Source organism: Sitophilus oryzae, unplaced genomic scaffold, assembly GCF_002938485.1.
Source record: "Sitophilus oryzae breed Bouriz unplaced genomic scaffold, Soryzae_2.0 scaffold_1387_pilon_pilon, whole genome shotgun sequence".
Classification (NCBI taxonomy): Eukaryota; Metazoa; Arthropoda; class Insecta; order Coleoptera; family Curculionidae; genus Sitophilus; species Sitophilus oryzae.
The window spans coordinates 829,746-844,105 of NW_022146045.1; the positions used below are offsets into that span (position 1 = coordinate 829,746).

The following is a 14,360-nucleotide window of genomic DNA, read 5'->3' on the forward strand; positions in this document are numbered from 1 at the left end:
GTGTTCCTTATGGTAATTTTTTTTACTACTCTTTTGGGCTATCGGCTCTCTTACACGCAGGACACTGTATAAAAGGTGGAGGAGTACTCAGGGTACAAGGTTTCTCCCATAAGAAACATTTTGAATCGTACTCGTCCAAGCTATGGAGTGTTGATGTATATCTACCTCTGATCTCTACTAATCTCTACACTCCATAGTCTAAGCTCTATATCTCTGATTTGTTTTGCGTTGCTAATCATATATCAAAATGTTCTAACCATAGAAGCATATGACTTTTATATGTATATGATGTTATATAATTGGATTATTTTATTGTTGGTAGTATTGACTAAATTTAGTAACATTATGGTAACATTTTTTACGGTTGGTAATTGGAGGTTGCGTGACCTCCCTGTTCCGGAGGAAAAAGACGCCATCGTTTTGTTAAATTTGTCCTTTGAAGTTTTCAATTTTCCTTATTAATTAGGTACCGCGTTAGCGCAAAAGTGTAAAAATTTTGTCGAACAATAAAATGGGAGCTCCTGCTGCACGTGGAAAACCGAAACGTGGCGGCGGTCGAGGAGGAATGAAGAGAGGTGGCGGTCGAGCACTCAACGGTAACCCGGCTTTATTTGGTGGAATGCGAGGAATGGGTCCTCCTATGCGAGGAGGAATCAGGCCGCCACCCATGGGCCCCCCAGGTATGAGACTACGACCTCTGCCAGGACCACCACCGCCGCCGCATCACAGGATGATGGGGCCAGGACCTAGAGGTCTTCCACCACCAGGAATGAGGTATGTGGTAGTTTAGCATTTCAAATATGGCGAATTCTTTGAAAGACAACTGTTAATCTCATGACTAGCAAATTGGTAGGAGTAAAATTAATTTAAATCCGACGTTTTATATTAACTTATGAAAGCAAAATAAAAGCACTAAATTCACCACAATACACCAAAACTTTATTTTTTGACACGGGCGCGCGTTTCGCTAGCCATGTTAGCATTATTAGTAGATGATTAAGTCTTATTAAACCAGTTTTAGTCATCTGCTGGTAATGCTAATGTGATTAGCGAAACGCAGGTCCTGTGCTAAATGTAAAGTGTTTTGGTGTATTGTTGTGAATTGGTGTTTTTATTTTGCGGTTGTAACATCAAAAGTTCCAACCTTATGATTTAAAAACATAATATTAATAGCTACCAATCCAGTCCTATGACCCTATCTATGGGTTTTTATAATATTAAAAAGGATGCTGCTGCTAGGTTCTTAAATAAAGTTATAATTGGGAGTTCCTTATTCTAATAAATATCCAGATTGAATAATGTAGAAATTTTATTAATTTTCGATTCCTAAGATCTATTCTAGCATATAGCTGCATATTCATTTGTTTTCTAGAAATTAAATTAATTTTCCACTTACAGTTACATTGAAATCTTGAAAATGTTTATAACTTTGTAAACCTTAAATTGCATTATTCTCTTGAAAACATTTTTCCTTAATGGTGTACCTACTTGTTATAAAAAGTATTTATTCCTTCCCTATAATTTTTCTCTGACATAGGTACCTATTTTGCTAATATAAAATTTAAAATATTATGAGGATTTTGCAATGAATGGTTAGTTTCATCTTTTTTCTCATCTTTTTCGTGGTCTAAACCAGGGATGAGTTTTTCAACAGTTCCTCATTAGGCCATCCATGTTATATTTCAGTCTGACATTTTTTACATTTTGATTAATAGAAATTCTTACATTGTCCATTATATCCTAAGCATATTGACTTAAAATGATGTTAAAATCATGAATAGGCCCATCAGTTTCAGAATTATCTGATGGATTTATATTTTTTTATGTAAATAAATAATATGTAATTTTATTTTAAATAATTGTGAGATTGAAATTAGTTATTCTAAAATATCATGCATTAACTTAAATCATAGTAAACAAGTATATTGAACAGTATAGGTCAGCTTTTTCATTAAAAATAACATAGGTAAAGGTAAAAGGTTTTTCAAAATTAGGAAATAATTGCACAAAAAGCGATAATTCTGTCAAATAGAGTATGGTTAAGGACGATTATTATAAAGATATAAATTCATCTTATTCTAAGAGAAAGCAAACTTCCACAAGGAAGCAGCCCTACACAAGGTAGTACACAAAGTATGCAAAATTGAATTACAGAGTATAATAATATTAAGGTTTTAATATATTTTGTATTTAAAATTATATATAATTATAATTCATGAAATAGGGTTCAAGTTGTTTTTGTATAGGAAAATATGGGGTATTTTTATTGAAGCCTAAATTATTCAATATGCTTATGCTCATAGCTGACTAAACTTTGATCATTTTTCAATCTGCCTGGCCTTGATTTGGCATTTTGTAAAATTACTGAAAACAGGCAGTTTTTTTGCACAGGCACATAAAATATGGTCATTGTTTAATAAGCTTAATTCTGATTAGGCTTTTTGTAAAAATTACTTCTTTTGTTTAAAAAGCTGGTGTTTTATAAAATGCCTAGTGTTTTTGCAAAAAGCCTGATTATTATATACGCCTGCGACAATCATCTATGTTTTTCAGTCTGTTAATTTTTATTTGGTAGCACGTGTTAGAATAGATGTAACATTATTTCAGGCCTCCACCACCAGGAATGAGACCGCCTCCACCCGGTATGCGCCCGCCGCCGCCGCCAATGATGATGCGTCCTCCCATTCCGCCTCCGATGCGCGGCGGTCCTTTTAGAGGAGGTCCGCGAATGAAGGGTCGCTTTCCTCCTGATATGCGCGGCATCAAACGAGGCAGGATCGTCAAGAAAAACCGCACCAGCTTGAAAAATATCGATCTGTTTAAACCCTGGGTCACGGATGCGATGCGGACCGAGTTTGCGAAAAAAGACGAACTTCTAGCACAAGCTAAACAGACTCAGAGCCTCGACGATTGGAAGAATTACCGAGATCAGAGAGAAAAGTGCAGCAAGATCTATCAGGAAGGTCGAACTGCACAAGTAGGCCAGCAGGAGGTGCGTATCCCGCAGCTTATGCCCGAGTCTAATTTTAAGCGAACTACGGCACCTATTGATTATACAGCAGACGTCAACTTATAGGTATTTCTCATTGAGTATATCACTGTCCAAATTTTTTTGCATGATTTTTACTACTGGGCATAAATTTTTAAATGTTCCGTCGTGAAATCAGAAAAAAATTGTTTAGGCGAATTTTTTAATTTGCTTTAATGGCTGAACTATTGATGTTTTATATTTGACCGTAATATCAACTAGAATTGTATAATTTGACTAATTCTATCTTAAGTGATGGTCATAGAATTTGATTTCATTTTAGACAAATATGTGACAGGTGGCAAAACATTTTTCATTGTTCTTGTATTAAATTTGCTTTTTGTTTATTGAAATCTTCGTAAGGGATGTTTTTTTTCTTATTTTGTTTTAATACAAATTATGTGTAAATTTACTGAATTTAAAAAAAATAATTTTTCCTAAATGTCTCTTTAGGTAAATTTTAAATTTGGGAAAAAATCAAAAATTAAACATTTGTCTTGGTAGACAATTTTATAAAGTAACCTAAATTGAGTTGCATTCTAATTGGTTTTTGTACATCTGCTACTATTTGTTAGTGATTTAACATTAAATAATTAGCAAGAAGGAATATTTGTATAAAATATTTTGTTAGATAAGATTTATATGAGGAATACCTATAACAATTTTACTACCATTATTTACAAAGAAAGGTTTACAAAAAATATCTCGATATTTTTAATTTTCAATTTTCATAAAAAGTTTTCGTTACTTTTTCAGCTTCGTATTTCATTATAGAGGTTTTTATAGTATAATATTTTTTTTAGTAATTAAGTTTTCTTTCTATAATTTTCTTAAATTTTAATGCTCTTATTACCTTCATGCTTAAATTAAAAAAAGGAATACCTATAACAATTTTACTACCATTATTTACAAACAAAGGTTTACAAAAAATATCTCAATATTTTTAATTTTCAATTTTTATAAAAAAGTTTTCGTTACTTTTTCAGCTTCGTATTTCATTAGAGAGGTTTTTATAGTATAATATTTTTTTTAGTAATTAGGTTTTCTTTCTATAATTTTCTTAAATTTTAATGCTCTTATTACCTTCATGCTTAAATTAAAAAAATTGAATAATTAAATTGTTTAAAGCAAAAACCAATAGAATAGACTTATTCTATTTTTAACATCCTTGAGTAAAATTTGCCTAAAACAGGCATTTATTAATAAAATTGTCTTATATTTGTAAAGAAAATTTTTTCCATTCAAAATAAAAATATAAGACATCAAGTATTTTCAAGAAAATTTTATATAAAGTATCGAACATTGTTCACTATACAGTATTGCAGAATTGTTTTTAAAGAGAATCTATGAAATTTGAAAATCTAAGCACTTGGTTATATAACACTACACATAATATATACTTATATAAAATTTCTCTTGAAATTATATGTAGCTCCTTTCTTGAAAATTAATTTTTATTTATTTTTTCAAGCATGGAGGATTTTGTTTACAAAATCGCATTAAATAGGGCGCTTTTGCTTATCTGTTTTTATCACACTAATGAAAGCTTAAAGAATGATCTTCATTTCAAAAACAGTTAAGCAAACCAAACTGCTTTGAATTATTTTGAAGATAATTATATATATAGGCCACTTTATTAATGTCAATCTCTATTCACTTTTGAAAGATGTTTTAGTAATTTATCATTTATGTACGTATTCTTTTTTTGGCATAGAAAAGTGGTCTTAAACTCGTTGGCAACTGGAAGTTGTTCAACGAGTGACTAATTATTTAAAAATAAAACACTTAACCACAGTCTAAATGTTATATGTTATCCTGAAGAAAGTCTAAAACAATTGGGTATCTTTACAGGACAAAAGCAAAAATGTTTCCACAGAGGCAGAGACGAACAAAAATTTAGAAAGTAACAATGAGCAAACGTCTCAGCCTGCCGAAGTTCAGTCAGCTTAAGGGGCTCTCTTTAACTTTTATAAGCGGCAGCCGATTTCAAGTTGCGAATCGGCCCAACCCAAATTTCACCCTAAAATAGTATTTTCAATATTTAGTTAATATTACTTGTCAGTCTATTGACCTAACTGCTATAATGTAACAAGTAACATTCTCAGTTGTCCATTTGTATGTTGTGTAGCTGTTAAATTAGTCAAAAGTATTTTTCGTTTTTTATTTAAACGCAATTTTGCTCGCTCCCGAGTAAAGATTTAGTGTAATATTAATTTTACTTGAATGCAAAATAACCAGATTTCTGTTACTATATCTCAGATTTTTTTTAATATTTATATAAAATAAGGTACCTTTAATTAAGGTACTTTAAGTACCTTCTAATATTAAATGTAATCTTAGGACAAATTATTTAATAAAAAAGTATTTTGAAATCAATGAAACTTAATTATTTGCAACATATCTCTTATTGTTTAAGAACCTGCAACTTTGTTTTTATAGTTTCTAAATATATGTATGTCCTGCCAGTTTTTCCTGGGTACGAGTTAATTTTTTTATATTAGAAACTATCTTAACCTTACAGTGTATTGCAAAATAACAATATTTTATTACAAACACGTTATTTTAAACTCTGAACGTTTTGCTAGCCATTTTAGAACCATATGCATATGATTAAAATGTCCAATTGAGTCTTAGTCATTTGCTGATGATGCTAACATAGTTAGCAAATGTTCGAAAGAGTTTAAATGTTTTGGTGTATTGTGGTAAATAACTCCTGTTATATATTTTGCTGTTGTAACACCAAAAATTCCAAGTTCTATTGTATATTATTAGCTAATATATTGATTAGGTAAATAATTATTAATAAAATAAAACTAAAACTTTGAAGGAAGATGTACAGGTTTTTCCTAAACATTATGTTCAAATGGAAGAGGGTGATTTTTTGGTTTATTTATTACTGAAATTTCAAATAAACTTATAGGTTTGCAAACGTAAGCTGCAAACAAAACTTCAATATATTTTTTCTTTGAAGCTTAAATGAACTTTAAATTTTTTATAAGGTTTCTTTTTTAGTTTTTATTGCATTTTCGATATACCTTTTGAGAAGTGTAATTAGCTAGATGAATTTAATTTCAACTACACGGTCCGCAACAATGTATGTCTTGGGTCGGTATCTGCATGTCTAGGAGTGAATCGCTATAGCGATCTTGTAAGTCAGAGAGAGTAAAATGTGAAATGATTATTACATAACCACTTAATCCCGTGCTTTTGTTTCATGTGCTTGGTAAAATACTTCTTTTATTACGTACATCTTATTGTACTGAACACATTAACTGTATAATGTACTCATTGTACACACAAAAATCGTCACTCAAAGTCAGTCTTTGCCGACCGTGTATACATTTATAATGAACACTGAAATCTCAACACCCTGTAAATCCGTAACGAAGCGTTTGCAGACCTAAGTTTACTTGAAATTTCAGTTATAAAATAAACCACACAATCAACCCATTCTTTTGTACATGAAATTTAGGAATACCTTGTATTTATCCTGATTAATAGGAATTAAAAAACTGTTAACTTTAAAGTAATTTTGAAATTGAATATTTATAAAAGTTTAACTGTATGTATGTAATGTAATTCTGTAAGTATATAGTCGTTTTACATAGATTTTAATTGACTAAACGCTGTTTACATAAATGTCCCATTTTTTATTAAGTCTACTCAGGAAAAAGTTCATAATGGATACCCACACCTAATTTTAAGACATCACTCCAATATTAAAATAGATATAAATATTTGGGAGTGTGTCTCAAGCTATCATCTAAAGGATCACTAATTCTCTATCAAGAAACTAAAAGTTTTCTTGATAGCGCTGGAGTTAAAATTGCCCGTAAGTTACTACAATTTTATTTATAATGCAGTTTTTTCTTTTTTTGTTTTCATCAATACATTACCTTTGTCTTTGTTTTGTTTTATTGAAAAGATCTTTAAAAAATAAGTTTAAAAAAAAGAAAATTTTCAAAGTAGTTTCTCTGACCTAGCAAATTCTGTATTTTCTAATAGGTAGTCTAAGAGTTTTTTGGTTTTTCTGTTGAGTTTTTTTTTATTAGAATTCAAAGAAATATTTCCGTTTTGTATTATGTATATAGGGTGTGTTTTTATTATTTGTTCTAGGATTTTAACATGGATTACTGTTACGTAAGGTTTGAATTATTCTTAATGTCTAATATACAGTATGATCATATTATAACTACGTCACAGTATGAGTATTTTGTTAAAATTTAGTTTTAATGTCTATAGATATTCCTAGACAGGAACATCCAATCTCGAGTTATTGAAAAAAATTAATTAATGTCTTTTTATGTATTGAAAATGCAATATACAGGGGGTGCCACAAATGCGAATTTGAACAAATAGGATTTTTTTATTCAGTTTAAAAAAAATATGCGGAAATGGTCAGCATATCCAATAACAAAAAAAAAAATATTGGTAAATTACAAATATCCTCTTTCAATATTCAAAAAGTGGGGATAGCTGACAAAATATTCAAAAAAAGGTAAGGAGGGAAGTTCAGAATTTGATTTTACTTATACTTACCAATTTTCATAAATATACAGGGACTTTTTCTTGAGAATATCAAAACAATCGATATTTGGAAGATTAAAAAAACCTATTTTTCTTGTTAAAATTACAAAAATTCAAAGTAAATCCAAGAAGAATAATTTTATATATTTTTTCTTTAATTTCCTGCAAATAATTTTAAAAAACAATGTTATGTACATATTGCAATTTTTCTGATAGCAATAACACTTAATACCGAACATATTGTGTTTTTTTTTATCTAGAATTGAGTATCAAATTTTAAATGTGTTAGCTCAACATTTTTATTTATAGGTCATTGCAACAAAATCTGTAGTTTAAAAAACTATGTCAGTCTTCAGACTACAGACTTTTTTTTATTAATTATTGCAGGACAGTAAAATAACATTTCTGCCTTAGAATTTTTTTTACTTGATTTGCTTTTTCTTATGTCATCCTTTTAAGAAAAAAAATTTGATTATTTTTTGAAAAAAATAATCAAAGGTCTTTTGAAAGTCTTTCTGTAGCTTTTAAATCAAATTTTGAATAACTGTTTCCTTGGACATTAAATGTGCCAAAAAAAATATCGCAAATTTTGTGATATTTTTTAATCTAACCATACATTTTTCATAAATAAAATGTCATGTCAAAATGATTCTTTGTTATAGGCTATCCCGAAGTAATTCCGTGTAAACTTGCTTTCAATAACTCTTTGGCAGGCCTTGTATACCCTGCCGTCAACACAGGGTCTTGGGTCGGCGCATGTCTAGCAGTGAATCGCTATGACTAAGTGTGTATTACATAACCAGTTAATCTGGTACTGTATTTCATGCACTTGGGTGAATACTTGCTCTTCTCTCTTTGTTCAGTACATATTTCTGTACTGTACAGGGTGGTCGGAATTGGTCTGTTTTAACAGAGAAAACCTATTTCCTGTCTAGATAGAGAAAAACCGACATAGATGTCATGGCTCGATTTCTGAGACACTTTTAATGGCATAACCGCCTGTTGATATTTTTACTGCCAACTGAGATACGGGGCCATTTTGATTTTTTTACCATTTTGAAAATTGCCCATAACTTTTTTAATTAGCGGAATAATAAAATTCTGTAAAGACGTTCTTAAGGCACTTTTTTAAGCACAATCCAGTGGCGTAGTGAGTTTTTTTCTATGCTTGCTCTCTTTGTTAGAAATAATAAAAAATATAATTTTTTAAAAGGAAATCATAGTTGGCTATGAACTTAAAAAAATGCTGACGTTTAACCATTTCGAACGATATAAAGTTATGGGTACCTATTTCTAAGAATGAGAGAAATATTAGGTTTTTCATCTTTGTATCGAAGTGTGCCTTGATTTTGTGTTGACCTAGTTGTCTAATTACTTTTGTCGCAATTTAATATTCTATATTATTATTTATATGCATAATTAGAGACTTTTGAAAAGGTAAATTAACATTCTATATTAGTATTATTCAATTATATTTTTTATTATTTCTGACAAAAAGAGCAGGTATAGAAAAATACTGACTACGCCACTGGATTGTGCTTAAAAAAGTGCCTTAAGAACGTCTTTACAGAATTTTATTATTCCGCGAATTAAAAAAGTTATGGGCAATTTTCAAAATGGTAAAAAATCAAAAAGACCCCGTATCTCAGTTGGCAATGAAAAAATCAACAGGCGGTTTGTGCCATTAAACGTGTCTCAGAAATCGAGCCCATGACATCTACGTCGGTTTTGCTCTATCTAGTCAGGAAATAGGTTTTCCCTGTTAAAACAGACCAATTTCGACCACCCTGTACACCTAGATTGTACTCTTAGTACACACGAAAATCGGTACCCAAAGCCAGGCGTTGCCGACCGTGTATAACAGAAATACCTTTTAAGCAAAAAAAACAATACTTTGCACAATACAAATTAAGTAAAAAATGAGTCATAAAATAATCAAGATCAGCAGTTACTTTAAAGTACACTTCATTCGAATGTGGGGGCAACCTGAAATGTAATTTCTAATCCTACTATGAAACTATAGATATTATTTTTTTAAACTAATGCTCATTTTTTGCTACTATAAATTAAATCAAAAGGAAAGCTTGAATCACTTTAATTTTATTTTTTAAAAAATAGGTATTAATTTGTCCCTATTATTTGTACACACTCTGTATATTTTATACAAAACCCAATAACTTTCAAACAATTTGGGACTATTTATCTTTGTCTATAATATTTCTTTGAATTCTGATTTCTTTCCTATATTTTTTAAACTCTTCTTATTGCTATTTTTATTTCATATTAGGATTCAGATACTGATTGTGAAGATTATGTTCATCCAGAAGATGAAACTCTGTGGGATGAAGAATATTACCAAGACCAAGATAACTGGGAAGACCTGGAAGAGATCTACTTGTCGTGTGACACATGCGAACGAGAGTTCTTTTCTCAAGAGCAGTATGACCAGCACATGTCTGAGCATCGGACTTGCAACTTGGACGGTTGTAATTTTACTGCTCACGAGAAAATTATAGAGAAACATATCAGAATGCAGCATTCGACTGGTACGAGTTTAAGGAAAAAAAAATGGCGGTTTTAAATTTACGTATTTATATTTTTTTACAGGTTTGTATGAGAAAATCCGAAACATCAGTACGCCTGAAGATATAGCGAAGTGGATTGAAGAAAGGAAGAAGAAATATCCATCTAAAGAAAACATAGAGCAAAGGTACAAGGAACAGGAAGAGCGGTTAAAGAAAGGAGTTCGAATCCCAAAGAAAAATAATAGATTTGGAAAAGACAAGTTTAGATGTAAGTTGCATAGTTATTTTGTTTCAAATCTATCAGAAAAATGATAATATATAGGGTGTGCCGTTTAAAAAATTTGATATTTTTTAATTTTAAATTTAAGTAGTTGGAATTCATAAATATATTTTGAACAGCCTGTAGTATCTAACCAAAATATCTTTACATAGAGATTTTTCTCTATCTCTATAAAACTCTCCTATCAAGTTTTAGTAGTCTAACTTCATAACAATTGCACCATTGACAATTTTTTACAACACTGAAATCTAACATTTATGTAAACATATTCAAATATATTACAAAAACTATTAATTTAATATAAGAAAGTTATAGAATTTTACGAAGAATATAAAAAATTTGGGCATTGCATTTAAAAAAATATGTTATATCTGCCACACGTTTTTGAAGCACTCTGTATACTTCGTAATAATTTTAAGATGTGTATCTTAACTTTCCCTATAACTTTTGTATTTAACATTTTTTTATAAACCTCGAAATAAATGAGATAATGGACTTTACTCTATCGTTGACTCACCCTGTACATTTTAATTTAAATTAAACGATCTGTAAAAATTTCTATTTATTTATTTACTTATTTCAACGGTATAGTTCACCGTTTTCACATAATTAAGAAAATAATAACAATCAACAAACTAAAAACTTAAAGAGAAAATATAGGGCAACAACAATTATTAAGGCTATATAAATACTAATAATATACCGATCTGGTCATCGAAACTGCGTGGTCTGGATTTTAAGAAGAGAAATAAAAATGAAACTTATACACCCTGTATCTCCGGAACTAAGCATTTTAAGACACATTCATACAAACTTTTTTACTTATTTTTATCTGCGGACCACCCTGTATATTTGAAAGGCTATGAAACGTTTTTTTTTGTTCTTTTTGACATGTATTTATTTAAATTATTGATTTTTTTTTTGTTCTAGTGGAAAAATCAAAACAATCGTCATCGTTATCAACTCGCCTTCAGCAAAATCGCCCGCCAAAGAGAAAGAAGATACAGAAGCCTCAACCGAAGGTTTCCTTAATAGACGAGAAGGAGGACTGGAATGGCAACATGTTTCCATTTAGGGGAACTGCAGAATTATTTGGCAACACCGAACAAAAACAAGTTAGCGATTTTGAGGATGACGAATGGAAAGAACACGAAGGAATGAAAAAAGTGAAGTTAAACAATGCTCTTGGGTCTTTAATGGCAGCTTATGGATCTGACAGTGAAGAAGAGACAATTAGCTGTCAGAATAAAGTGGAAGTTACAAAAGAAGATAATAAGAAAGTTCCCAGTACAGTTATTGATTCTAAATCTGAAAAACAAGATGTAAATATTGATATGAAAGCAAACTGTTCATTAAATGATAGTGATAATGAGGCACCTGAAGAGGTAAAGATCATTAGAAGTACTGATGTTGAGGAAAATAAGGAAGTGATAAAAGTACCCATTGAAAGCCAGGCAACTTCAAATAGGCCCACGCATAAAGGTAAAAGAAAACGTACCCATCAACGTTCTCGAAATTCGAAAAAAAGGAATCTGTCAAATCAAGAAACCCCATCACAAAGTATTCCTTCAACAGATAATTTTCCACATAATAGATTTAGAAAACGGAAAGTGACTCTTTTAGAAAAACTTTTGGAAAATGAAATTAGAGAGGAAAGAAATCTACTCCTTCAGTGCGTCAGGTATGTCGTACAGAACGATTTTTTTAAAAGTTCCTGAAAGTGTTTTTAAGCTTTAAGACCATATCTGTGATGTGTTTGTAAATATTTAGTTTTTGTATAATGATCAATTGTGTTTTTTGATAAAACATTAAAATTTTAATAAATTCACTTTTTAATTTAAATGATGTACATTTTATTTCAGTGATTTTTATTTTAATTAATAATAGAAACTTGGAAAATTAGATCATACCAAATAAACTTTTAATCACGTGATTAAGCTTGACCGGCAGAGCTGACCGCGTTGCCCACTTTTACATATCAGGGTGCAGCCACACTATCCTAAAAACGGCGTAACGGCCTTGAATCGATTTCCAGTAATTCTATTGGCTGAAATTTTTGACAGATAAAATTTCTGACAGATGAATGTTTCAGCCAATAGAATTACTGGAAATCTATTCAAGGTCATTACGCCGATACGCCGTTTTTAGGATAGTGTGGCTGCACCCTCAGAATCCCTAGCAGAAAATTAAATTCCAGTTGGTAAGCCTGGCGCCGAATATGCTCATAGTTGGCAACAATGAATTTAGAAATCGCGCTCTCGATTACGTATCTAAAAGTTTAATTGGTATCGCTTATATACCTACAGCGAGTTTATACAGGGTGTCCCAGAAATAAGTGCAAGTATTTTAAGGGCTGGTAGATCTCGATAAAAGAAACATATTTTCTCTTTATCGTTTTTCGAATAAACGTCCAAAATAACGGAGTTATTTTACTTTGAAAATTTCCAAAAAAAAATTTTGCTAAAATTTTGAGAACCACTGGATCTTTTCTGGATTTTCTTTCTTGTAAATTTAATATAATACCTATGTTGCCATATTATCAAGAAATTATGTTTTTTAATTAAACACTAAAATTTTTCAAAAAATTTCGAATTCTCAATTTTTTTTTTGTGAAAAAACCTCATAGGCTTGTTTCTGGGGTTGAACAATACTACCAGTTAAAATACTTGCACTTATTTCTGGGACACCCAGTATATTTACGAAAATATAAGTTAGTAGGGTATGGACCAGCTAAGAAGAGGATACGAGTGTTATCACCTAGGCATCTTCTGTCTTTCTTGCACTGGCGCATCCATGATTGACTCGAGAGAGAAGGTGCCCGTTGTTGGAACGATGCTCGTGGTCTTTTCTTAGTGGGTCATATCTGTGGTCATACTTTAGCTAGTCTATCCAAGGGGAGGATCCATGACAGTCATATTAATTCACAGGCCAATTGTATTGACTCTCTTTTTTCGGTTAGGTTCATTTTTAACACTAGAAAAATGTTACAAATATCTTCAAAACTGTTGTATTTAGCCATAAACAACATATTTATACATAGTTATATTTATTTTTGACGAGAGAAATAAATTAAATAGAAAAATGGACGTTTCCATTATTTATAAAAATACATTGAGGGGACATTATACAAAAGTTTTATTAACGTCTTCAGGGTGTTCCTTATTAGCATGCTACTATTTAAGGGCATTTTCTTGAACCTATTCTAAGGGAAAATTTTCAGATGAATGTGTGTCCTAAGGTTATTATAACAGATAAAAAAAAATCCACCCTGTATCTTAAAAGTTAAGATGTTTAGGATATAATTTTCATATGAAGTTTTTTTGTTAGAATAGGTCCAAGAATCTCTCCCTCAAATACACCACTCAAAACAACTATCCCATATTTAAATAAAAATAATTATTACATATTTCTAAATGAGGCAAGTATTTTTCTGCCTTGCTCTTGTGAGTTTTTTTAGGATAATTAGGGTAAGCACAGACCGGTAATTTTTAGTCGGCCATCTATTTAGTTGCAAAAGTGAAAACAATACATTTTTATGGAGCCGATCGGCCGAATATTTGATTAGATACATTGCGTAGCCTCAGACTATACGCTGACAGGCAATTTTCAATCGGCCGACTATTTAGTTGCATACTTGTAACCAATATAGCCTTATGGAGCCGCGCTCACATGCAATAAAATAGTCGGCCGATCGACTTCATAAGTATGTATTGTTTTCACTTTTGCAACTAAATAGTCGGTCGACTAAAAATTACAGGTCAGCGTATTATTGTATCGAATTTCTTTTCACAGTATCCATACTATTTAAAATCGTAAGTCAGGGAATTCAAAGTGTCTTGTTTTTCAAATTAATATTTTTTTTAGAAAATATGCGATACTTGTTTTGAGTAGTGTATTAGCATGTCATTATTGAACACCCTGTATAAAGGACATCATCACGATTGTAAAAATTTAGGTAGTAATTTACGTAATCTTGGCATTTTTTAATTTTATGACAAAA

The 14,360-nt window shown here is 30.7% G+C and overlaps 1 protein-coding gene across 1 annotated transcript; it reads left to right on the forward strand.

Moving 5' to 3' along the window:
- The first annotated feature begins 352 nt into the window (after positions 1–352).
- On the forward strand, positions 353–12,161 carry LOC115875466. The gene is made up of 5 exons (XM_030890935.1): positions 353–774; positions 2,608–2,992; positions 9,843–10,101; positions 10,163–10,348; positions 11,291–12,161. Exons 1-5 carry the CDS (start codon positions 512–514, stop codon positions 12,076–12,078), a joined length of 1,881 nt encoding a protein of 626 aa, XP_030746795.1. The 5' UTR covers positions 353–511; the 3' UTR covers positions 12,079–12,161.
- Positions 12,162–14,360: the final 2,199 nt, after the last annotated feature.

Coding starts and splice junctions, on each gene's coding strand:
- LOC115875466 (XM_030890935.1), top strand. CDS start 512: ATGGGAGCTCCTGCTGCACGTGGAAAACCGAAACGTGGCGGCGGTCGA. Junction 775..2,607: donor CTTCCACCACCAGGAATGAG/GTATGTGGTAGT, acceptor ACATTATTTCAG/GCCTCCACCACCAGGAATGA. Junction 10,349..11,290: donor TGGAAAAGACAAGTTTAGAT/GTAAGTTGCATA, acceptor TTTTTGTTCTAG/TGGAAAAATCAAAACAATCG.